The 26,631-nt window shown below is 41.2% G+C and overlaps 2 protein-coding genes across 5 annotated transcripts; one reads left to right on the forward strand and one right to left on the reverse strand.

The window, feature by feature from the left end:
• Window positions 1–1,245: 1,245 nt before the first annotated feature.
• Window positions 1,246–16,320, forward strand: casd1 (CAS1 domain containing 1). The gene is given in 20 exon segments (XM_034093897.2): window positions 1,246–1,690; window positions 2,763–2,859; window positions 3,099–3,219; window positions 3,629–3,673; window positions 3,764–3,826; window positions 3,936–3,980; window positions 4,095–4,218; window positions 4,694–4,899; window positions 5,458–5,877; window positions 6,268–6,357; window positions 6,448–6,567; window positions 8,797–8,953; window positions 9,155–9,234; window positions 10,968–11,069; window positions 11,218–11,358; window positions 11,873–11,905; window positions 11,907–11,968; window positions 12,859–12,952; window positions 13,744–13,936; window positions 13,939–16,320. Coding segments are annotated over 20 exon segments (2,508 nt in total). The 5' UTR covers window positions 1,246–1,449; the 3' UTR covers window positions 14,013–16,320.
• Window positions 16,321–16,373: 53 nt separating this feature from the next.
• sgce (sarcoglycan, epsilon) lies at window positions 16,374–26,544 on the reverse strand. 4 transcript variants are annotated; one of them, XM_034093883.2, is made up of 13 exons: window positions 26,260–26,544; window positions 25,228–25,332; window positions 21,920–22,042; window positions 21,501–21,658; window positions 20,934–21,006; window positions 19,943–20,141; window positions 19,226–19,388; window positions 18,934–19,148; window positions 18,445–18,471; window positions 17,836–18,024; window positions 17,393–17,436; window positions 16,873–16,910; window positions 16,374–16,746 (listed from the first exon to the last, which is right to left on the reverse strand). In XM_034093883.2, the coding sequence occupies exons 1-13, from the start codon at window positions 26,306–26,308 to the stop codon at window positions 16,696–16,698; spliced, it is 1,434 nt and encodes a 477-aa protein (XP_033949774.1). In that variant the 5' UTR covers window positions 26,309–26,544; the 3' UTR covers window positions 16,374–16,695. The 4 variants fall into 4 exon arrangements, with proteins under 4 accessions (XP_033949774.1, XP_033949775.1, XP_033949776.1 ...); XM_034093884.2 differs by lacking the exon at window positions 18,445–18,471 and having other exon boundaries at window positions 26,260–26,542; XM_034093885.2 differs by lacking the exon at window positions 16,873–16,910 and having other exon boundaries at window positions 26,260–26,541.
• Window positions 26,545–26,631: the final 87 nt, after the last annotated feature.

Raw genomic sequence — 26,631 nt, forward strand, 5'->3', positions numbered from 1 at the left:
AACCACATTCTTTTACAGCTTTATTTCCATGGGTGTGCATCTAAGTGAAAAGTCAAGTCAAGCAGGTGAAAATTAAGAAAAACATTTCAGGCAGAAAAGAGTATTTAATCATTTGTCAGTTAAGTGGGCTGTATATGATGTCATTTAGCATTTTACAGGTTATGTATTATTATTCTGCATTGCTGATGATATAGCACATATAACAGCACAGGTTATTAATGACTGATTGTACAACAAGTGAGCCCAGGTTATTAATGACTGATTGTACAACACGTGAGCCCCGAAAAGTTTTCAATTTTACAGAACCAAGACTAGAAAATCTAAAGCCTTTCACAGTACAACTTTTAAACATAAAAACTACATTGACTGTAGACTAATCCAGTCAAGCCACACAATGGATTAAAATCATTCTAAATACTATTCAAACACAATAAACGCAGTGTAAATGTCTAATTAAAAATTAAGAACAAACAATGAACTAGGAAAAATATCTGAAAACTACTGCAACTACTGCAATTTAAAAATCTCCATCATCTTGTGTTATTCAAATGACTGCACTGGAACTCAGTCTAGGAAACAGCTTTCTATTAATATAGCCACATCCAAGCTGCAAGATCAGCTATAACTGTATTCTACCACACAATACACTGTTATACTTTGCTCAGTGGTAAATCATAGGTTGTATAACTCATTGGGTACTTACAGGGGTGTAAAGTAATAAGTAGCCTACATTTACTCAAGTACTGAACTGAATTACATTATTTAGAGACTTACTGTACTTGAGTATTCCAATGTTTTGCTACTTTGTACTTCTACCCCATGCAATTCAGAGGTTAATGTTGTACTTTTACTCCACTACTTTTAATTTAATACCTTTAGTTACCTCTCAAATTTGACTAATTATAACACTTAGCCTAAATAAGACTTTATTTACACCATGGAGTAATGTTCACAAGCCACACTGCAGAATAACACATAATTCAAACTAGCTGCACTTTTGCAAGATTTGATAAACAAATTAATGCATTAATTATTATAATGTGGGCCGGTCGGAGAAGTCACTAGCTTGATATGCTTTCACTTGAGTAACATTTGCAATGCAGGACTTTTACTAGTAAAATAGCATACCTAAACCTAGTTCAACTTTGACCTACATTCAAGATACCTCTTCTCCCACCTCTCTGTTCTTTGTAACTCTAAACAGGCTCCGCAAGTAACGCCAGTCCTACTATCTGTTTATAATTTCCACCTTGCCACAGTACCTCCCGATCACCCGCTAACCAGTGCTTCGCTTCCCTTACGATGAAGACTACTTCAAACTCTTCCTCTTGCAGAATTTAAACTCCGATACAATATTCTAAACCGACTATAGTTGTTTGTTGGATTATTTCAATAATGTATAGACCTCTATGTACTTGTTTTGATCTGCACCTGCTTTAACCAGCGGGTATGGAGCATACGGAGGCGGTGTTGTTGAACCCAGCCCCGGCAGATGGTGCACAGGGAGGAGCGCCGCTGTTACACCGCACAGGTGTTTGTTGTCATGGAGGAGCAAAGATGGCGGTCCTGGCCTATAGCCTGGGCAAACGCGAAATAAATCAACATTTCACCATAAAAAATGCCAAATTGATATCGCTGGTACTCGTCAGTTTACTCATCGTGTTCCACACAGCTTCGCGGTACTATGGAGGTAAGTGGTTTATTAAAGTTTCTGTTGATGCAGACAAGAAAACACTTGACATCAGCTAATGCTAATGCTAGCTAGCTGTTTGTTTCTGCGAGTACTTATCTTGCGGGTCAGTACAGTGCTGTTATACAGTGTTGCGTGTAGAGGTGTGACATGTAGGTTACAAGTCTAAGACAATGCAAATACGTGGTGCCATGTATACACTTTAATTCGCCATTGGTCACTTAGCTGCGAAGACTTAAATCGGCTTTGTCTGGTTAGCTTAGCTGGATAAAGCTAACACTGCATTTAGCTGTGTTTACATGCTCCTGTCAAGACACAATGTGTTACTGCTCGAGAAGACATGTGTAGGTTTATGGAGCCAACCATTAACAACATGGGATATTTCTTTTTAGGATATATTTTCAATTCCGTTAGGTACACATATGCACGCTAAACCGTCGATAAAGCCTGTAAGTAATGATGTGTAGTAACGCAAACAAATTGAGTTCCTCGACATGTTTGCGTTGCCTTGGTCGTATAAAGATGTATTTGCTGAATTGATTACAACAGGTTGGATGTCATTGTTCTTGTCACACATCCTACGACTAATGACAGCCCGTGGTTTGGTTATAAATGCATATTTATTGGCATACACACGCCTTCCATTTGGTTTGCATAGAATGGACTTTGTTCATGTAAAAGGATAGGAAACTCAGACCACTGCACACACTGATTGCATCTGCTTTTCCTGGCGATGACACTTCATGTCCTCAGATCTCTCCAGCCCCCAGAACCTTAGTTTCGTCTCTTTCTATAGTTTGATTCCGTTGCTGATGATTCCATTCATTGTGCACACAAATGAATAGCTGGAGAGATTTATGGTTGAGCTAAATTGCTGATGGCTTTATGTTTTACTATGGCCCCTAGCTGAGCCCTGTATTGTATTCTAGTCTTTTGACAGCACTGAATGAAAAGACAGGGTCTTATTGAGACCGCAGGTTTTAGTCATAGTCACAGAGAAACTATGAGTGAAAGCAAGAGCAGCGGTTTTTTGTTTGGTCTTATTGGGGAGTTCTCTGTTTTTTGCCTTCAGGCGGAGACTCATGTGAATGGCTGCTCTCCAAAGGACGATACTTGGGGGAGAACGTATGGCAGCCGTATGGCTGCATGATGCACAAATACAAAAGCAAGTGAGTCATTCTAACTGGGCCTGGTCACAATATGTACAGTACATTTGAGACAAAGGTGAAGAAAGAAATGGTTGGCATTGGCAATTATTATTTGGGTGTGTCTGTCTGTAAGGGTGGATGGGTAATTTTGTCAGAGAAAAGATTGTGGAGTATGAACAACCCAACACTTGAATGATTGCTATCTGCAGTTGTTATGCCTCACAGTTTTCAGATTCCTCACTGTAATTGTTGTCCTACAGTGAAGCCAACAACTGCCTTGCTCCAAAGCAAGTGGTCTTTGTGGGCGATTCACGGATCAGGCAGCTTTTTTACTCCTTCATCAAAATTATTGACCCTGAGCAAAGAGAAGTTGGAAACAAGGTAATTATGACAAAGAATACCATATAAACCATAAACACTGATCACCATATAAGCCCAGCATTTTTATTGTGTTAACAACATTCAGATGTTAAGCACGCCTTTGTGCAAAAATAGATCCTGAAAACTTTATTAACTTAAAGTATTGGATCAAACCATTATATTCAAGGTACCAACCAAATACTTGTTTGGAAGTGCAGGCAGAGAGTAACACATGTACAAAACTACAGGGACGTTAATATCAAGTGGTTTGCAAAACATATCCTCAACAAATAATGCAGCATTAGTATGCATGGCAATCACGCAGCAGCCGTCACTATTTTATGTCTGGTCTGATGTACTGTAGAGAAAAAGAGGAACTATATTTGCCTAACAGTCTTTCTCTCTGTTTGTCCACATGTCATGTGTGCAGCATGAGGACATTTCCTTTCTACACAAAAGTTCCTCTGTCAATGTGGTAAGCGATTTTTGGATGTGTTTTTATCTCTTTTTCTCAAGTCTGTAAAATCTTTCTCTGATTCAACATCTACGCCCTCTTTGTTTGTAGGAATTCCTTTGGTATCCAGAGGCAAATAATTCCATGAAGGAGCGCTTGATATCATGGACACACGTAAGTGTAAACGTTAACCGGTACTACAAGTAGGGAGCATTATTAAACATTGTCTTTGAGTTGTAAAACAAGTTTGATTTTCTAATTCAACTGCTCTCGTGTTTTGCAGGAAGGTTCATTAAAGCCAGATGTAGTCATCCTTGGATCTGCAACAGTAAGCTGTATAAATGAGTGATTAGCAATGCTTGCACATTTCACGGTAGACAAAAACAAGGTGGTCTCTGATTTATGTCCATCTTAATCTCTTCCATTAATCCATTCACCACAGTGGTCCATCAAGTTGCGCAGTGGCAGCAGCGAGACACTGCAGCAGTACAAAGTCAACCTGACAGCCATCGCTGTGCACCTGGAGAAGCTGGCTGACCACGGAGAGGTCTACTGGGTTCTACAAGGTAACGTCAGCTTCATTTATGATCTGTCACCTAGGTATTACTGCCTGTTCCCTTTACCACAGTGGTAAGTCTCTGATGTGATTACTGCGACTAATATAAATGGGATTACCATAGATTGCTGCAGGAATGTGTTCTTAAATCCGGAAGAGTTCTCATTTAATTTCCCTTGTCTGAAAGCCAACAGGTCAGATATCTGAAACAAGGTCTTGGTTAACACAAGCTTAAGATATGTTTACATTACAACATACAATCTGTCAGTAAATACTTCACTCGTGCATATTGGACTGGCGTTGAAGTAATGCAACCATGGCGTAGTTTGCTTATACCTTATACGTTTATTTCTATAGGGAACCAGGGCAATGCTCACTTGGGTGTTGACCTAAAATAAAGGTCATCCTATCCTCAGTCTATTAGTGCCTATGATGGAACAAAACATTGAATCTTCGCATTGCAATAAAACACCTCTATCCTTTAGACCCAGTAAATGAGGAGGTGTTGAGTGAAGACAGGAAGATGATCACTAACCAACAGTTGGAGCAGTACAATGAGGCAGCGGCAGACGTGCTAAACCGTAACGGCAGGTCCCGGATCAGGCTGTTGGCTGCGGCCCGTCAGGCTGCACTGGAGACTATCGCCCAGTCAGATGACGGCTTGCACCTGCCTGAAAGCACCAGGAATGTGGTAAGCAGGATTTATTTTAATTTAAGATTATTTGTTGGCAATTAGAAATACTCAACGGTTCATTTTCAGATGTTGTGACAGCATAGTACTTGCATTATGTGACTGCTCCAACATGGCCATATGTTATCGAAAGTGAAAAGTAACCTTCCACAAAATGTCATGAAAATTCAGGCCAGTTGTTTCTGTTTTTAATCCAGCTAACAAATAAATAAAACATAATCACCTCGGTGGAGGTAATACATTTAAATTCTGAAATTGAACAATTATACAGAGTACTTTTATTTAAAGATTAAACGATACACATGAAACAATCAAGCAGTCTGACCGACAACATCATTCAAATGCTTACATGTGAATGCATCAATAATACGACTCTAATAATTTAGACCATTGTGCTGCCTGTTGTTGTTTTAGTTTTTATAATGCAGTTACATTTACTTAATACTTTTAGGCTATAAATAAATGCAGGAATTCTACTTATTTTGGATACTTTTTTTATAGTGTTTTTACTTCAGTAAAGGATCTCAAAACGTTCCCCCCTGTGTAATCCCCTCTCAGGGAGCCATGATCCTCATGAACTCTATGTGCAACAACAAGCTGCGCCCCATTGACGGTTCCTGCTGCCAGACAGTGCCCCCCCCAACCCTCGTTCAGAAACTGTCAGCCTTCTTCTTCCTCGCCTCGGCCGTGCTCTTCGTCGTCCTCCACGTCCTCGGCAACAACCATCAACGCCGCCATGTGCCCCCGGACGTGGAGAGCCTGGAGGAGAAGAAGCCGGCGACTGCAGGTGCCGCCCCGGGCCCCAAGGAGCTGTTCAAGGCCCTCGGCAGGATGGGCATCATCATGGGATATTTCTATCTGTGTGACAGGGCAGATGTGTTCATGAAGGAGCAGAAGTTCTACACTCACTCCACGTTCTTCATTCCTCTCGTCTACATCATTGTCCTGGGAGTGTTCTACTACGAGAACAGCAAGGAGGTGAGAGGGTGCTTCTGAGTTCTGTATTCTTTTTGTTTTGGTGAAACAACTTTCAACAAAACACCTTCATCTCAACAATATCCAGTCAGGTGCATTCCCTGTTGTTAATAAATCTGTTTTTTAGAAACCTTACAGAAATGATCTACTAATGGGCAGTTTTATAACGTGTTTTTCTTCTATAAGATCTGAGTCTAACGAATCTTTAAAATATGTGTAAAAACATAAGAAAGGCATCTGTGCATTTTTTAAATAGTAGGAATTCACACAAAAAAAAGGATTTACTTGAGTTGTTACTGTACAGTTACTGTAGTTGGTGGTGAAGTACACACCAAGTTTAATGATTGATTGTTTTTCTTTTACAATGATATATATATTTTTTTTTTCAAACAGACCAAATTTCTAAACCGAGAGCAAACAGACGAATGGAAAGGCTGGATGCAGCTGATCATCCTCATCTATCATGTCTCTGGAGCCAGCGCTGTGAGTCTTTAATATACATGAAATGAATAAGATTATTTTCAACAATGTATATTCATACTTGACATAAAACAATGATCTTCTGTCTTCCAGTTCCTCCCAGTGTACATGCATGTGCGGGTGCTGGTGGCAGCGTACCTCTTTCAGACCGGCTATGGACACTTTTCCTTTTTCTGGCTGAAAGGAGATTTTGGATTGTATAGAGTGTGCCAGGTGAGTTTACAGTCGGTAACACTTTAAACAGAGACATTAGCTCTAAACACATTTTATTTTGTATTCAGGAGTGTGACTGCTCTTAGTAAACTTTTGTACTTAAGCCTGAAATACCATCATATAATTGTTTTCATTAAAAATCATCATATTATTATTATACTATATTATACAGTGTGTCCCTGCCCCCCCCCCCCCCCCCCCCCCCCCACACACACACACACACACACACACACACACCCCCAACCTCCCTCATCCAGCACCAGTCACTTTTCTGCCATCTCTGCTGAACACTTTAACATATTATTAACATTTAAAACTGTATACCCCGGTTATCTAGGCCCTTTTTGTTGTTGTTGTTGTTGTTGTTGGATGTATATATGTCCAGTGATGTACCTGAACGCGTTCAATGAACGATCGTTCATGAACGCGTTCATATTTTGGGCGAACGTGAACTGAACGTACTGTATTTCCGCTAGATGAACGTAATTGAGAACGCGTTCATTCTCAGCGCTGTATAACGGCGTTCAAACGTGCGTTCATTCTCAGCACTGTATTATAACGGCGTTCAAAAGTGTGCCAGATTTCATATGCCTTTCAGCCGAAAAGGCTTATCAAAATAATGCGGAAAACCACCCAATCTGGCAACAGCAAGCTGCCTGTGACGCGTACGCGCCTGTCACCCCTGGCTGTCGCACTAAAATATAAATATACTAAATATATCAGACTCCTCACAACAAACAATGTGGAACCGCGGAACCGGCGAGCATTGAATGAATGAATGAATTAGTATGGACGAAGCCGAGAGCAGCTGCAGCAGCACTCGCTCAGAGTGAGACTCTACGGCAGGGGTGGGGAACCTCCGGCCTCCGGCCGTATACGGCCCGCGAGACAATTTGGTACGGCCCTCGAGGTAATTTATAAACACACGCAAAAAATAAAAAAATGAAAGAAATCTAGACCGCAAAAAAATTAAACAAGCGAGTACCTGTTTTTCCTGGCCAAGGTCAGGGTCCTTGAACACAACACGAGCCTAACGTGTCATCACGTGGTATATGTCTCGACTGACAGGGGTGCAGTTCTGACGGAGAGCACCAGAACGCCACTCCAGCACTTCAGAAATTGCAGTACCGATAAGTCCATACACATGCCACAGTTTCTGCGTGTCTGTGTCTTTAGTTGTAAGCCCAGTGGCGATCTGCTCATCTGTCATACTGATCAGACAGTCAATAACTGTGTTGTTGTCATTAGCATCTGGTTAGCTCGCTATGCTAACGAATATAAGAAGCTTTTTCTCCAACCAGTGAGGTCAAGGCACATCTTTATATGATCATTATAGTTATAAAAAAAATAAGAGAATAAAGTAAACAGGTATAAAATACTATAAGACAGTTATTAATAAAGAAGAATACAGTTTGAAAGGGTAGTGATTTGTCAAATATCCATAAATTAAAAGAAAATCTGCTTACAGTTGTGTTTGGGTGTTGAGAGATGTGTCCATAGATCTCCTAATGTTGCTCTCAAAGTGCAACACATCTTCCCAGGGGAGCATGCCCCCCGGACCCCTCTAGAGGAGGTTAGGTCCCCCCCACTTAAACCATGTTCACATGGATAGGAAACTAAATACATTTGCACACATCTTGTGTCCATAAATTATCTTTCTGTTTAGGTGGTCACGCCACACCCTGCACGTGCATGCATACGCGAGTCATGGTGAGATATCTGGATTAGGAGGTTGCTTTTTCTTTGCACAGAATGAAATGAATGAGCTGTGATTTTAGTTTTTTTAAGCAGAGGTCAATAACTTGTACGGCCCTCTGAGGATATTGTAAAAATTGAAATGGCCCATTAACATCGTACAGGAGACAAATAATAGCTCGCAGCAACTTATTGAAAAAAGAACTATGAACTATAAATTAGTTCATTTTTGAAACCATGAACTTTAGTTCAAAATTTTGAATTATGAACTATGAACTGAACTAGTTCATTTTAAAATATGTGAACTGTGAACTGAACTAGTTCATGTAGAAAGTGAACTTTCCCAACACTGTATATGTCACACTATAGGACCTCGAGAAACGATATTTCTGGATGTACAACATGTAGAATTCTTGACAATAAAGCTGACTTTGAAAAAAAATGTTGATAACAAACATACAGTTATTTGGTATGGACCATTATCTCTGATGCTAAGATTGATCTCTTAATGTTTTCATGTTCATTTCGCTACAGGTCCTTTTCCGTCTCAACTTCCTGGTCTTGGTGCTGTGCGTGGTGATGAACAGACCCTACCAGTTTTATTATTTCGTCCCATTGGTCACCTTCTGGTTTGCCGTTATCTACGCCACGATGGCCCTGTGGCCTCAGATTCTCCAGAAGAAGGCTAACGGTAGGTGGCAGAATTGATGCAGCTTTAAAAAACTGTTGCTTTTATCGTTGCACTCAATTGCATGGGAGAAAGTCCTAGACTATGTCCGTCATTACACATTCATATTTCTACTCAATAAATGAGATGCCTGTCAAACACGGCAGCTGGGGGGTTGCATTTAAATCAACTGTTTTGCCAATTACTGTTTTGTTTTCTGAACAGGCAGTGGTTTTTGGCACCTTGGGATCTTGGCAAAGTTACTGGGACTCCTGACAGTTATCTGCATCTTTGCCTTTTCCCAGGTAAGTGAATTCAAAACATATTTTAATGCCACCTGTAAGAATTGCAACCTCACTTTAGTTTCAAATGTGTATAAAACTCCCAAAAAGCTGAATTACAATATATTGCAGGTTTTATATTCATTTCATTTCAATACTGTCGGTATGTCTTTAAACATCACAGTTAAATGTATAGCATTATTTAAATTACAATAATGCTGTGATAGATTACATTTATGACTTTTAGCCTAAATGAAGCAAACTAGATGACTGTTTTATCATTTGTGAATATGTCTGGATTTAATTAAATAAAGGTTTCTATTTTAAAGTAATTCCTAACCCTAACTGTTGGGGAATAATTTCCCCTGCATGTCCTCCTTCGCCCTCTGACGCAGATGCCCAGCCTCGGGCATCCGTTATCTCCCTTAAGGAGGGGCTGCCCTAGCATATTGTTGATGTTACCAGTTTATGACCGGGCAACTCTCTGTCAGAGATAGTTATTGTTATGGGACACCTGGAACACATCCTTCTCGAGGTGTAGATGACCCCGAGCCATAAGCGACAACAAATGTGATTCAGTGTCCTCAGCTGTTTAGTCTATCTATTGAAGAATGTTGATTATTACACTCTGAACTAGTTAAAACCTGGAGCTACAGGAGGGTTCTTCAGAATTGATTGTGGCATCTCTACCGTGTGGTCAACTCGTGGCCCATGACATGTCTTGTGAATTCTCCGGCCGAAGCTCCAAATAAACCATCAGTGTTTGCCATCAAAGCTCCAGCTTTCCTCGTGTCTCTCTGACGGCCCGTCCACACGGCGGCGTGCGTTGAAGCTTCAATGCTTCTGCCCATTCACTTTGAATGGGGGGACGTCACGCTTTGCCGAACTGCATTGTGGGAGCGTCGCTTCGCTTTGCTCGCTTCAAAAGTTGAGCAATGTTCAACTCTTGAAGCTTCGACGGAAGCGTCAGCCAATCGAATCATATGCCAGTACAAGCTCTAGCCAATCAACCGCGTGCTTGTGTGTCCGGGGTGGGAGATTCATGTGATTGGTTGTTGGTCGAGCTTCAGACACGCCTGCCGGCAAGCTTCAACGCACGCCGCCGTGTGAGCTGCGTGAGTCCTGACTCCAATTCAGGGTGTCCGCGGGGTCTTAAAAAGTATTAAAAGTTGATAAATCAATTTAGCGGAAATTAAGGCTATTAAATAGTATTAAACCGCATTTTCCAAGGTCTTACATTTTGCAGCTTGTTTTCAATAAGTATATAAATTGTGGTTGTGTTCTTCAGTCTGCCTGAATGTAATCATGGCGTAGGTGTGTAGTGTGATTCTGTGTAGTTTATTGATGGCATCCCGTTGGATGTGACGTCATCTGAACAGGACGTCGCACGCTCACTGCTTGATAGCGTGCGAAGGTCTGTTTACGCCGGTTGTTAAACAACATTGTTATGGGGAAATGCAAGTCTGCGTCAAATGGTTGGAAGACAAGGAGGAAGGACGATCAATACTGTATAGAGTACATGTGAGGTAAAGTGAGTCGCCAATGTAACCGGTTAAAACTCCAAGTGGCGATGAGGTCTTAAAATGTACGGAAAGGGTCTTAAAAAAGGTCTTAAAAGGTTTCACATTTGACTTCAGGATTCCTGCATAGACCCTGCAATTGCTTCAGAAGTTTCCGCCACACTAACCCATAGTTTGTACGTGATGTGTTCCTTGTTTGAAGCCCTGCCTATTTAATATTCATGCATTGGTGTCCAGGGTTTCTTCGAGCACATCTTCGCGGTGTGGCCGATCTCCACGCTCTTTGAGCTGAACGGGAGCGTCCACGAGTGGTGGTTCAGATGGAAGCTGGACCGATTTGTAAGTCAAATGCTTTTTGGCTCCAGTTGCTCCCGTCATTAGTACTCAGTGTTTACGTTAACACATTCTTAGAACTATAAAACGTTGCAGATTATAAAAAGCTTGGAACCGAACTTTGTAGAAACTGGTTTTGATGTTTGTTTTGCAGGTGGTGATCCACGGCATGTTGTTTGCCTTCCTCTACCTGGTGCTTCAGAAGCGCATGGTGCTGTTTGAGGGCAAAGGAGACGCTCTCTTCTCTCCCACGATCTCTAACGTGCTCCTCTTCCTCTCTGTCGTCTCCTTCATTGTAAGACTCGTCACAGTACTGAGGTTTCGATTCATTATTCCAGTTTGCTGTCACCTGCTCCGTCGTGCAGCTCTATTTTCTTATGGAAAATGACCTTAGTTGATAAACAACGGCACTTTAGAAGATAATGGTAACACAGGGGTCAGGGTCAGTTACTGTTAGGGATGTTCGGACTCATTTCCCTAACGTTTAAATGGAAGTTTTACCATTAACTAGACCTTTTTAAGACAAATATAATACGTACGTTTAATTAAAAGAGCCAATAGAAATGTGATGAGATCATTTCGTACCGGCATCATGTACTCCGGTTTTACGAGATGTCCTCTTTGCCCTACTTCACATCCTGCTTCCTGCTGGGCTACAGGTGTTTGTTTTTAACATCAATATTTGAGCATCATGTACGAATGAATAGAACCAACTAGTATATCTGTGCCAAACTACTTCAACCACCGTTTGTTGAAGCTGTTAATTGCAACATGTTTACCTAACTTCTCCTTTCCCCTTATTTTTCTAGACTTACTCCATATGGGCCAGCAGCTGCAAAACCAAAAACCGAGTGCAACGAGATGCATCCTTACATCTCTGTGGTGCAGGTAGATTCTCTTTATCCGTCTATTTTCGTGACAGAGGTATGTTTTGATGTTCTGTCGTTATTAAACCAATGTTTGTCTCGAGAAATATTTCATGTCACATTACAGGATTAAATGACTGCCAAGGGAGCTGCCTTAATTCATTGCTAAAGATAGTTCTGGCCACTACCACTGGGGACGCTGGTGAAGTTGTGCAATAGATAACTTCATTAAGAACCCTGAGACTTGACGTAGCGATTGTGAATCACTCTTACTTGAGTGTTATAGGACTCTGTATCAGAACGCCGCTGCTCGTGTCCTCACTAACACTAAAAGAGTGGATCACATCAGTCCGGTTCTGAAATCTTTACATTGGCTTCCAGTCGGGCCAAAGAATTGATTTTAAAGTACTATTGCTAGTTTTAAATCATTACATGGTTTAGGACCAAAGTATATTGTTGATCTGCGACATAATTACGAACCATCAAGGTGCCTCAGGTCTTCTGGGACGGGTCTGCTATCGGTTCCGAGAGTAAAAACAAAACATAGAGAGGCAGCATTTAGCTGTTATGGCCCGACAATCTGGAACAAACTACCCAAATCATGCACGTCTGCAGAAACTCGTACTATTTTTAAACGAGACTGAAACACATCTCTTTGGCTGCTTTTTAATTGAGCTGCTCATATTCGCACTGCGCATGCCATTTAAACATGTATTGTATACCTATTTTATTATCTTTGCTTTTAATGCCTGTTGTAAAATGCCATTATATTATAGATATATCATGTGTTTTTACTGTATTTATATTCCTAAAAGTATTGAATTAGTTTTGTAAAGCAACTTTGAATTGTCGCTTGCTGAAAAGTGCTATATAAATAAACTTGCCTGGATAAGAATGTCATACAAAATGTGTCCTTTCTCTTCTCACAGATTTTGGCCCTTCATTCTCATCAGGAACATTCCTGGCTACGCCCGCTCTGGATATAGCTCTTTCTTTGCGTGGTTTGGCAAGATCTCCTTAGAGGTAGGTCATATATTATATTCCTGCGACTAGCTGCCAGATCTAGGGATAAATATATTGATAAACTTATGTATATACAGTATAGCACAAGACACATTTAAAATGGGTAGACAAGCAATGATAGAACAGTCTTAACAGATACAACATAGAGTGCCACAGTGACGCGTCCTAAAACCCGGAAGTAAGTTAGCATTTTACCACTTCCTGTTCCTTCGACAAACACCAATGCAATTTCTCCATAGGATTTTGGAAAATAGCTCTAACTACTTTTATAATTATCTAATTGATAGATTTATAATCGATAGATTTATGATTAGAAAAGTATAAAAGTAGTTAGAGCTATTTTCCAAAATCCTATGGAGAAATTGCATTGGTTTTTGTCGAAGGAATCGGAAGGAGTTTACTTCCGGGTTTCCGTACGCGTCACTGTGGCATTCTATAGAGGAAAAGTTAAATAAAAGAGTTTAATAATCAATGTAATCCAATGTCAGAGGCCTTTGCACACAACAAGGTGATAACATGGTATTACAACATAATAAAATGTGCTTTATATAGTGCTACATAACAAATCTGCTATGATACAAGGGTACGGTAAAGCAATAAAAGAAATGAGCAATCTGTAATTCTGCTAAGATAAGGTGCCAGTGATAAAATGTGGAAGCAGAACCAATAAAACACTGGACTTTATTTCTTATAAGCTCTTTGTGTGTGATGCTCTGTAGCTCCCTGGAGGCCGCCAAGTGAAACTACACACATTTATATTCCTCACTTTTCATTCTGTTTGTCTCCCCCAGCTGTTCATATGCCAGTACCACATCTGGCTGGCCGCCGACACCAAGGGCATTCTGGTCCTGATCCCCGGAAACCCTTCGCTGAACATCCTGGTCAGCACCTTCATCTTCGTTTGCGTGGCTCATGAGATTTCCCTCATCACCAACGACTTGGCCCAGGTGATCATCCCCAAAGACAACGTGGCCCTGCTGAAGCGGCTGGGGCCGTGGGGGTCTTCACTCTGGGAGTCTTGCTGCTGTCCCGGGGCAGCCACAAAACACCCGGCGCCTGATGGTAACATGTCTTGATGGTTTGGGGCAGGGGAAGACTCGCCAAGCCCCTTTTTGAGGTTGAAGGGAGGTCCAGTCCCCAGACGGGAGCCGGCCCGGTGTTATAGCTTACCGAGGGCCACAGGAAGGGACCTCAGTTGTATTAAATGACAACACAGGGGCCCGTGGGAGGACGGGGGTCTGAGCAGAGAACTTTATGACTGCTGTGAAAGTCGCACACTGAATAATAAAAAAAGAGGAAAAATGCGGGGGGAAAGAAACGTAACAAAGAAAAAAAAAATAAACAACGTTTACATTATTTGGATTTATGAGAAGAACAGCGGAGGAAATTGATGTGAGATTTTATGTAAAACAAAAAGAGGTCTTCTCATTCAAGACCTCGTGCTTGCCGTGTGAATCTTTTGCAGCGTTGCTCCTATTTAGCCAAACACACTAATAAGAAGTTTAATTTGTCACTTACAATACTTCCTATTATTACTCCACTCTGGAAGCGATCACTAGGCACAAACTCCGTCCATTTGGCCGTAGCAGTTGAAGGTGTTTTCACTCAGGAGGATCCATAATCTACTTATTCAGATGTCTAAAAAATGGTTACAACGTGCTGATTTCCATGATCAACTTTGTACAGTACTTCTGTTGACTTTAAAACAGTGTTGGATATCTGAATATGCAAACTATGGACCAACAGCTCACTTGTTTGATCAAAAAACAGTCGAACTTTGGAGTGCAATTGTTAAAATGTTGAATAATCCCTCGACATATTTTTGCTAATGTCTTTGTGATTTTTGAAATGTTCGCCTTGTGATGAAAGGTGCCGTGTCACTGGTCACCTGCTGTGTCTCTGAAATTCTATGTGATATGTACAGTATTTAATGATTTTAAATTAAGCGTATATTTTATACATGTTTTTTTCTTTCTTTTGGGCTTTGTTTTATGTTGTACTCTGCGCTCATGACTGCTGTTTGTGAAGGAAGTATTACATGAGTCACTTTTGTACCCATCCCAGCATCTGGTAGATGATCACTTGCCTCAGAAGCATTGTGGAGGTCGAGCCTTTACAGTCTACTACCCGTCTGTCCTATCAGCTCGCTTCATAGTCTGTGTATATTTGTATGATAGAGTGAAAGACTTTATTTTATACAGCAATGCTTTAGCAGTGTTTTTAGTTTGATTGCCATTTAAAAACATGCCTCTTAGCTCTCGTGGAAAATGTACCGCCTTGCACATATTACAGTACAATAGGAAATCTAAGTATAAATCCTCCATGTGCGGGCACAGCCGGTGAATTCTTTTAATCAGTGAGTGAAAAAGTGATTTTCTTAGACTCAATGCATCCAAACGGAGCCTCTCAGTGGCTTTAACAAGAGTACATCGAGCCTGTGGTCGTCCGTCTGTTAAACTCTGCATCACTGCCACATGCCAACATCTCAAAAAACAAGTCCTTTGACTGAGCTTAGAAGGCATATTACAAACACATACTGTATATTTTGACAAATGGGTTATGTAGCTTTGCCTATATATCCTCAGACATTTACTCCAAGAGATGATCACTTTTATTTGAAGACCTGCATTTTCTTTTCAGCTTAGCAGTGAACTCCAATGCATAATGAGTTTAACAAGGTAATATGTGCAGAAATGTTATGTACTTGAGCACATTTTTTATTGGGTAAATGATAGGTTTAAAAAAAAAAAAAAAAGTATAGTGTTGTACAATCCAAGCTGTGTTGCTTATGAATTTTGAGTTTCATGTTTCGTCTACCATGAGGTCGTAAAGGGTTGCTTAGTTGATTGCTTTCTACATATTTATATAGATACCTTTTTAAAGGAAAAATATGGGTCCACATAGAATTCATTTCTTCTTTAAAGTGGAGCAATTTGTTGATTTTTGGGGCTTCTGGTAATTTAGCTAACAATGTGCAGGTTCCGTTGTGTTCTTAAACGGAATAAGATTGAAGTAAATTTGTGTTTCTATAACCACTCATCACCTCACAGTTCAAAGTCGAATGGCATTTCCATGTTGCAATTTCGGTTATGGCGCGAAGTTCACTGATGTTTCCTCGTCTATTACTGATCAACAGTTATACATTTGGTAATTGTTTCAGGCCTTATCAGATCTTTCTGTCGAGTAAAAGCAACAACTATTTATACCCATGTGCAGCAGGGCCTCATGACATATGTTACATGTTAAACATTTTGTGATGTCTTAAAAAGGTGAAACGTATCCATATTATTTATAAATGCCTTTATTCTGTTGTACATTGTTAAAATGTGGTTTTTTTCGACAAAATATACCGTTTGTGTAAGTCCTCATTACTAGTGTCTTGTTTATTATTGGGACAACAGATGAAACCAGTAAAGACAAATGATTTCAATGGATTTATTGTTATCATGTGACACATATTTATAACACCTGACAACTAAAGCATTTCTATGTAAAACTCCCTTTTCCTCTGAGAGGTCCATCGTGCAAAGCAAGTCTTAATCAAACAAAGTCTTAACATTTACAAATACATTATTTCAAAATATTAAAATGTACTTTAGAAATCGCTACGCTATTTTGATCCGTCACACCCACTCCTCAAAGTGTAAGTGCATTTGGACAAAGACACTTCTGGGGCATGCAGATTGGCACACATGTTAGAATAAAACAAAGATGGATATGAAATCAAACACCGTTGTCTCTGGTCACAAATTCAGTGCTTCGGCCACCTTTCTCTCCTCAGGAATACCATTTACCTGGAAGGAATACAGATTGGCTTTATACCACTTTATTGGCTAACGAACAGTCATGTTTATTTAAAGAAAGCTGTTAGTCTTTTTAAGCAGAAGAGATGAGCTGAAAAAACAGACTGCAGCACCTACCTCCAGCCTTCGAAATGTTGACATGACATAATTATCTCCTTTGTTAGCAGTGAACAGAGAGAGCAGCAGGTTAGTGAGAGGTCTGTCATGCAGTTGAACACCGTGCACACAGGAGGGCGCTCACACTCCAAATGTTCAGATTTCTCAGCGCCACGACGCGAGGAAAAGCTCTCGAGCCTGATTTCTTACAGAGTCGTAGCAAAAATGATTTGCTCTTAATAATCCATGTCCAAATGAATAAAGTCTGGATGCTTGTATTTTAACACGAATGCAGGCGAGAGATAGTCTAAGGGCAGGCTGATAAGAGAAACAGCTAAGTAACCACAAACTCCAAAGACTGCATTTATATTATTGGTGTCACCTTATCCAATGTAAAAGACATCAGAACACCCAAATGTAAACTAGTTAAACCCTTGGTCTGAATTATTAGTTATTTATTATTATGAACTATTAAATATTACCATAGCATGTTACAGATGGAGTGAGGCATATTTCTTTCTCTACAAAGCTTGTTACTCACCTGATGGCCGTTGCTGTGGTATTGTAATCTGGTTTTGCAGATTCCTGAAATTATAACAACGACATTGTGATCAACAGACAGACATTCCCATACAGCACAAGAGCCTTTAGTATCATGTGCTGTAAAGGCTCTTGTGCTGTACTTATATTCGCACATTTTTCAAGCCCATTAGGAAATATCATGGGACAGCTTGAACCTCTTAAGCTCTAGTCGTATTTTCTAAAGGCCTGCTGCAGCTTTAGCTGTAAACAAGGCACTGTGAGTGGCACAGAAAACAAGATTAGACAATAATGATATTGTTTTTACTTAAATATTCCCCCTATATAACGACTTGTATAAGCCATACATCTGCGTAAATGCTAATAAGCTCCGGTGCATGTGTGCATAGTTTATTCATTCACATGCATTTCCCTCCAGACAAACCAAATCCTCCTTTAACTCACGTCTGCGTCTGCATGAGGGGCATGCTGGTGGTCTCATAGTTGTCGGGGTGGAGGGGCGGCACCACCTCGCCGCTCACTGGGTTGAAGACGGGCAGGGTGGAGAGGGGCCAGGAGATCTCCCGGTTCTTAGACATACTCCGCAGCTCCTTGGAGGACTTCTGGATGGAGTTGTGGTGAACCAGCTGGATGCTGGAGAGGGGAGAGGCAGTGGCGTTTACATGTGTTGTAGCTTGTGTTGTTGGTGTCATCTGAAACCCCTTTAAAGTATGTTGATATGCAATCAATTTGAATCTGCTATGGGGAGCTCTGCACTCAACTCATGCATGCGCAACAGCAATACAACCTCCCTTACCTCCTAACTTCTCTGACCTCAAAATATGTTCTTAGTCTTCAAGATGTAGGTTTTTTTCAAGCTATTGTTACTGAATTACTATTCATTTTGAGCAGCCCGTTGGATGAATGGATGTCAACACACAGATGAGCACATGAATGGTCATGAGGAAGCGTTCAATGACAACATAGATGACAAAGCTGCAAACCAAAGAGACAGAGTGGGGGACAGAAACAGATCCAAAATAAAGAAAAACACAGGAGACTTAAAACACTTACTCTGGTGTTTGCATGTTTCTTTTTTCCCTAGAAACAAAACAAAATGGATGAATTAAATACTAATATTGATAGTTAAAGAGACATCTACACACAAGTGAATGGACGCTTGGGTAAAGAAAGAGTGGAAATGGTGATGGGAGCGTGGAACATTGAGGGGGAACGTCTCTCCCGGCCTGTAAATGATGGAGAATGATGACAGGATTTATCGTGGATGAATGGCGATCGATGTCATGGCTCTGCTTCAAAACATCAAGATGGACATGATGGAAATAACAAAAAGCTGCGACAGATATTCATGGAGAACTTAATAGAAAATGATGGTTATGACAAGCTGCAATTCTAGTCCAGATTATTGCTTTTATCTCAATGTCCTAGTATGCATCCTGTTTTTCCATTTGACTATCATATAGCTCTTTTTAACCGTTTCTGTGCTTTCCCCAAATGTTTGTCGGAGTGTCTGGTGCATAAAAGAAGACCAAGCACACTTACAACCCTTCCCGACGGCAGCACATAGTGTAGCCGAGGATGAAGAGGAGGACTACTGCCACGGCGGAGGGAACAGCCAGCGTGATAAGGAAGTCTGAAAAGTAGTTCCGGCTCATCAGAGTCTCAGAGGGGGGGTCGTACAACCCAAATTCAGGCAGGATCCCGTTGCCCGGCTCGGGACGGGTTATATATACCGGGAATACTCTGTTGATGTCAACCTGAAGAAATAAGGTGAAGTTAATTCAGCATTTCCCTCGGGCCTCTTTAAATTCAGGGGAATCTGTCCAATCCTCACCAGAGAGATCTTACACCAGTCAATGTCAAACTGAGCTCTGAACTTCTTGTCACAGCTGATGGAGGGCTCCATCTCCTGACTGCAGCGCTGCTGGTTGTGGGGGCTCTCCACCTCCCGCAGGCAGGATGAGAAGGCCACATCAGCACCAACCATCACATACACTCTGGGGAGGAGACAGGGAAATACAAAGCGTGACAGGAGAAGATGGAGCGTCGTTTTACATTATTATGCTGGCTTGATATAGTCAAATCATTTCTCCTCCACTGAGCGCTCTTGTATATGCTTTCATCTTCTTAAACCGTCAGCATGAATTTTTGTTGCACAACTTATGGCAATTCATGTGGGCTATTCCCCTCTGAACACACACTGACGGTATCTGTCAGCGCTGATGGCATGTGTACTCATCTAATTCACAGAGAACTGTGGATCCCAGGGCCGCAATTAAATAAAACACAAGTATGTTTTGAGTGGGCGGAAAATATAACAAATATGTTTGATCGAGAGATGTGAAGAGGTGGAGAAACCTAATGCTTACTGTATGTAATCAAGAGGTAGTATACCTAAAAGCACTAATCCTGCACTTTTACAATGAAAACGTAATGCAAAGTGCTATAAAATGAGCCTTGAAAGAAAATCGTATCTAGCCGTTCCTGCATCAGCTTTATTCCAGTATTAAAAACTTGAATACAGGTCCAGCCAAACCCTAAAAACCCTCACCCTTCCTTGAGGTTGTTGATGGGCAGGGGCACGCGGCCCCCTCGGTCTAGTGCCGAGGTGATGTTGATGGCGTTGAGGCGGTCAGGCTGCCAGATGTTCTTCACCGCTCCCAGAAAGTCCCCCAGCACCTCACTGGCCAGCATCTCCTCCACGTTCATGTTTTTGATGTAAAACTCCGCCTGGTAGGGCAGGGGGAACTCTGTGCATAGAGATGAAGAAGAAGAGAGTCTCAGAGAAAAGGGTGATTAAGGTGAATGGTAGTGAGACGACGGAGAGAGAAGACAGGAGGGCAACACAAACTACAAGGTGTTCTGCTGACTAAGACATCATAAATACTTAATGACTGCTGCTTCGATGAGACAGATTTCACCCGCAGACGCTGGTGTGTCTGCTTCACTGTGCATACAATTTGGCTTCCGTCTGGGGCCAGATGGCACATGACATCACAGAAAAGGAGGAGTGATTTCACGTTGGCGGCGCGAACATCTGCTTAGCGTTCAACCAATTCAGATCATATTGTGTGCTGCATGTAGCGCGACCGGTCAACCAGCCGTGGTGCAACAAAACAGATGTTGGGTGCAGCCACACGGGCCAAAAAGAAACGGCTGTCGACTATAGCCGTACCGTAATGACAATTGTTAATGTTGCACCAACGCAGGACTGTGTGTTTAAAGAATCCACAATATATAATACTGGTTAATTATAACCAACTTATTAGTTATTTATATATTTCTATTTCAAATATTCTTGCCACAAGGTCTAAGGCAGACTTAGGGAATTGTACTGTTTCGATGGAACACATGAGTTGATCAATACTATATGTTGTTTTTCTTGAAAAATGATTGATTAGTTCTTGTTGACAAAAGTAATCAAAGGCCACATTTTCTCCTCGGGGAAGATTCTCGCTCTGAGTGTGCCCTGAGGATTTAATCAGAGGAGTTGCACAGTCTGATCTGTGTTTGCTCTAAGCCCCCCTGCTGGTGCCTCTTACCTTCTGTGCCCATGATGTTTATGACCAAGTTGTGCCGTGCCGTCTCGAAAGTGCGTCGGTTGTAGGCTGTAATCTGCGACACACAGGAGTGAACGTTTAAACCCAGATCAGTGCAGCTTATATGGCAGCCGCCCTGTGGACGAAGCTGAGCTAGATACCCTATGCGGGCTCTGTACCCAACTGAGACCCTCGTATAGAGGCACATGTGCCACTAGGAACGCTAAGCCTTTTGGGAAAAGAATTTCTACAGTAGCTTATGGGGGACAAAGAAAGCATAAGAAAACATAAAGGAATTTATGTTAAAGACTCAAAGCGCAACATTGCACTTTTCTACTGCTAAATCGGCTGTGCTTAGTCAAAATAAATTCAATGTGTTACTACTCAATTACCTTTATGTATGTGCCTTGACTATAATTGTGTGATACTGTCTTACATTTCAAAGTCAAATTCTTCAAATGTAATGCTTTCGAGTTGTGAAAACACTTTTCCTGCCTTCACATATAAAACAGAAACACAAATCCCTCCATCTTTTCTCTTTTTCACTTTGAAAGAGCTCCACCGTCCCACCTCTATGACGGAGGGCCTGCCGGCGTTTTCTGCGGTGGGGGAGCCGTACAGAACCCCGTCGCTGTGCTGCGTGCGCTGGATGTAGCGCAACCAGCCCGGCCTGTCGGGGTAGCCCTTCAGGTTGGTATTGAAAGTGATCGGGTCACTGTTGGCATCACCTGAAGGCAGAGCAGTTTAATGAGGGGTGACCCAGGGCTCTGTTATGGGTCCCCGGCAATTCAGTAATGTACATTTAGACCCATTGGCTGAAATCCGGTTGCCAGAGCAAGCATTTTCTACAAGTGAAATGTGATGAATGGACAGTACAGTGCTGCATTCATACACTGGCTGTGCCAACAATTAGACTGTACAAATGTTTTAGTCAAGATGTTTAAAAGTGTCAAAACTAATAATCCGTGTAGAATGTGATGGTGTTATACCTGCTTTTGGGTAGGGAGGAAACTCTCCTTTAAAATACTCTCTCTCCAGAACGTGGACGAACAGCACTCCTGCAGATGGGTAGACGTTACGGTCTGCATGCGATCTCGACAAGATGCTGACCACTGAAATGTAGATTTCAAAATAGAAAATAAATTAGCTTCGGAAAGAAGAACGTTTACTTTTTTCTGTGTTTTGTTCAGCGTTAATGATCTGCAAGAAGCACTAATTAGAAAATAAGTGTAGGCGTTAATAGAAGTGAAAACAGTCGAAGCAAATATTTGGGTTACTAGCACCTGCCAAACCCCTTCACACTTTGAGAAGCGATTCTGCTCAATGATAGATTTGTCTTCTTTTCTTGCCTTGCTTCTACAGTACATTGTCTTTTACGTAAAAGCATCCACGTTACACAGGGATGCAGTACAAGTGTGAAGGGTGTAAACCCAAATTATTAGGTGCTGGAAAGACTATGATTTTGTACAAATTGCTAATCCAGAACAATAAATCTCAGGGCCAAAGGGGTACTGTGAGAAAAAGCAGCAGTAATGAGAGTCATTCAAAATGAACAGAGTTGTTTTTATGCCCGCCTCCCACTCTGTCTCCATTATGCTCTCTGTTCAGCCCCACTCTATTTCAAGCACTAACATTTAGTCTTTATTCGTGAAGGGCATCTCTAGTAAAATGGCAGCCCCTTTACAATATGTACACAATGGAGGTTATTTGAAAAGCCCTCTCCTTTGCATCTTTCCCTTTTACAATTTCCTTTTATTTTGAATACTTGTTTTTTTTAACCACCAAGCAGCGTTTTTGTGCAGCATTTCTGTCTTCTCATTTTTATTCCCCCCTTTCTTTCCCTCAGTGGGTGGGCACTCCATTTTTTAATCACCATGGGAGATTGAATGTACGAGGAAAAAGAGAAGAAAGAATGAGTAGACAAAATGGCAAGAGGAGGGGAGGAAATATGGAGATCTGTGCTACAGTATGAATTGCAAGCAAAGTGAACGAGAATTTGAACTTTGCTCGCCAGCAGACATATAACTCCAGTCACATAAAGCAAATGCAAGAAGAGATGGGAAAGCTATGCCTTCCCACAGAAAAATATTGTAGATTTATCTCCTGCTTCATCTTCTGAATTAGCATCAAACCACCATATTCTACATAACTGTCATCAGCACCCTAACATAAAGTAGGGCCTCTTCTGTGAGCCCTCTCCTTGTACAGAGGTGGGTTTCAAAGGAGAGTCTCGTCTGAACAGAGTAATAGAGCAGGATTTACATCTTTAATCCGTCTCCGTGAAAGAGGAAGTCAGTATTTGATCTTTGGTTGTTCAGCGTTATCTATTACCAGGGTGCACAAAGGGGTTATAAAAGATTAGGTGAGACAGTAAGCTGCAGATTATTAAGGAAGTCCACATCTACAAAGCCAAATTGCCTAACTGCAATCTAAGAGCACAGATCAGCTGAAGTTATAAAACAGTCCTGTGTGTATGTTGAACTGTACTACATACATCTGTGTGGCTTTAAACAGAGAATATGAGCTTCTAACATCTATCTGATATCCCAGAGGGCTCCGTCACAGTAAGATACAATCAATAGCATTTAGAGGCCACTAAATGCGGTGTTACTTAGAGAAACCTGAGGTTATAAAACCCACCACACCTCTTTCTAAAACCAGATTGAGGGAACCACCTGAGCATGACTAATCCAGACCATATCTCCCTGCTACTCCTGCACACGTGGCATTAGGATCTAGTTGATTCAAAGACCAAGAGTAAAACCTCATTCAGTTTCAGCGCACCACTGCGTCCTCTGCGGTGACTTAAGTCGATCCCACTCTGAATGCACACACTCGGATTCTATCCCCCGACGCATTGGGCCTCATCAATTCTTCCCCGCACAAAGGACCAGTCACACACTCCCAGTCAAGGTCAAGTACCAGCTATTCTGTTCTGCTCAGAGACCAACTGGACGCGGTGTAAACATGTGTGGCACGTCCACAGATGAGACATACAAGAGAGCCCAGATGGCCTGGTCTCACCTAATGGTCTCAGGAATAGGAAATGACCTATGGGATTTGAAATGTGTTTTGGCCTATCGATATTAAAGCTCCGATTGAACAACAGGCGTTTAGGTCTAACACAAGCCGGCAGCCCAGTGTTAGCCAGTCTCACTTACAGGATCCTATTGGACTGTGGTTTACCATCAGCTACAGCTGCAGTATTTACCATCCATTAAGATCACTAACTAAGCTACACTGAGGCTCTGCTAATCAGATCTGCTTAATTGTAGTGGGCTGACGTTGTGCCAAGCCTTCTCGAGATAATGGACTACAACACTCCTAGTAAACATAATACATTACTCATTAAAGGTTAATACTGGACTCTCCACTGAAGACTAACCTGTTAGCTCTCGATGAAGAAGAAGAAATTTAAGAAAAGACACTACAATCTACATATCCCTGTTAAGTGGATCACATACAAACTAGCATGTGAGTAATATCTATACATTGCACATCATTCTGATAAACTGACACACTTTCACTTATTAGTAGATAACTGCCATGTGGGGAGGAGTAAACCAGGTTTTTTCTTTCTTTTCTGGGCTGACCTTGGACCGACTGACGTCCCAGGAGTGTTACGAACACCATTGGCAGCGTAAGGCAATAAACCATCATTGTCCTTTCAATGGCTTTAGCAAACTGAGGACTCAAGCTAGCCGAGGAAGTGGCAAAGAAGGGATGTTCTTTAGTTGTGTTGAATCAGCTTCATTGTCTTGCCACGTTGTCTTGGTCAGGAGGTGTTTAGCAGGAGAGCACATACAACAAGGATTGCTACTGTTTGGACCAGTTTTGGTTTTCTGCACATTATGACTTTGAGCTTTGTTCTTAACACAGACCTGGAAGTGAAAGTAGTCTGTGTCACAACAAGCAGAAGGATGTTGCTTAAGACTAGAGTCGACATGTAACAGCCAGTTTAATCTTCTAGCGCTCTATAAAGGTAAGCAAATCACTGACTTTTCCAAAAAGCGTAAATGAGTTAATTACTAGTATCAGGTTAAATAGAAGATATACTTTACCTTTGTCTCAAAGTTAATGATTCAGGGTCAACTCTACTTTTAGCGAGGACAAGGTTTAGACATATTAATTCAGTAAAGTGTTACAGCAAAAGTGGGCCAAGTCTGTGAGACAGCGGACAACTGAAAACAATAACGCCAGTATTATTTGGAAACCAGTTGAGCGTGTCACTGTGTTATGACGGGGGAGGGGACAGAAGGTCAACACGTGAAGTGCACCACTGCAGACACCCACTCACCATCTCTGTCCAGGGCTGTTCTCTGCTTCAAGCCGGATAGCTCCTTATGGGCATTTCTCTCATGAAAAGTGTCATGTTTGACATCATAGGCATGCACAATGAAAACTATTGGATCAATGAATAAAAGCATGAATGGTACAAGTTTGTATACACATTATGTTTGTTGCCAGTTTATTAAGTACAGCCTTGCTACAAAATGAGTATTATAGTCAGCTATAAAGGTAGTACTCAGAAACCAAAAGCTTCTAAAATGGGAGGATATGGTGGTACTTTGTGAAATGAAAGTAAAAAAATGAATAAAGTAGGGTCAAAGAACATCAACATATTACCTGATGATTAAATCATTTGTTAGTTGTACCACAAGATAAAATGATATAAAATTGTCTTTCTAAGACAAGTGTAATCCTTTTTTATCTGTTGTTTTTGTAATAGTAGGATGATTTTGTAATTGTAAATGGACGTTAAATGATGGTATGAATCCATTTGACAATATTAATGACTATCATTATAAACTTCATAACAGTTATAGTTTTTGCAAGGCTGTTGTATTAAAGTGGATTAGTTTAATTGTACATAACAAACTACTAACTCAGATCATTGTCTACACTGTACAACAAATGTGTATTCCCAGGTGATAATGGATAATTTAAAATGTTAATCTCGCATAGCTACCTAATTAGGCATTCATATGACACCTGGTCGTCTATGAACACAGGCCTGCACCAAGGGAAATAGGCTATCTCTCAAAGGTAATTACAGCTGAATAAAACACAACACAGCGTATGACGTTATACAAATCCTCTACTTCAAACACATTTTTTAAAGTATATTGTGTAGGAACTCCAGCTGTATAACGGTACAGCTGTCTGCTGTTAGCCATTTTTTATGTCTCCTCCTCTGCCTCTTGGAAAAAATGAGCACAGTAACTAAACAGGGGCATGCTAACTAGCTAGCTAACTAGCATGGATGCCGCATCAAAGGCAACACGACTGAAAATTCCCGGATATTTCCGAGTTTTTATTCGATACGTACCCGAACCAAGCCATACCGCGACAGCTGCAGCAGACATGGTGCCTACCATCGTCGTTAATCTGACATGAAAAAGGATGTTTTATCTAATCGCCACTGGGTTTGACAGCCATAATAATAAGCATCCTGCAGCATTCCTTCCTCCGCCTCCTTCCTTCTCTGGAAACAGAGAGGCTCCTCATTGGCTCAACATCTGGATGGAAAAAGATGGTTGTCTCGTAAAGTAAAATAAGCAAAACCACGATGTGAGTCAGAACATGAGCGACACGCCTGTAGTAGATGTTTCTGTGGATATTACTCAAGTAACATACTGAATTGTACTGTGACTTCCTTTTATATAAGTAGTGGCTGATGAATGGCTGCTTTTCAGTGGTG

Source organism: Pseudochaenichthys georgianus, chromosome 11 (assembly GCF_902827115.2).
Source record: "Pseudochaenichthys georgianus chromosome 11, fPseGeo1.2, whole genome shotgun sequence".
Classification (NCBI taxonomy): Eukaryota; Metazoa; Chordata; class Actinopteri; order Perciformes; family Channichthyidae; genus Pseudochaenichthys; species Pseudochaenichthys georgianus.

Excerpts from the sequence above, each read along its gene's own strand:
- sgce (XM_034093883.2), bottom strand. The coding sequence starts at position 26,308 with ATGGTAGGCACCATGTCTGCTGCAGCTGTCGCGGTATGGCTTGGTTCG. Across the intron at positions 25,333-26,259 it reads CGCGGTATGGCTTGGTTCGG|TTTTCATTGTGCATGCCTAT; the intron begins GTACGTATCGAA and ends TTGATCCAATAG. Across the intron at positions 21,659-21,919 it reads TCCTCCCTACCCAAAAGCAG|GTGATGCCAACAGTGACCCG; the intron begins GTATAACACCAT and ends CTCTGCCTTCAG.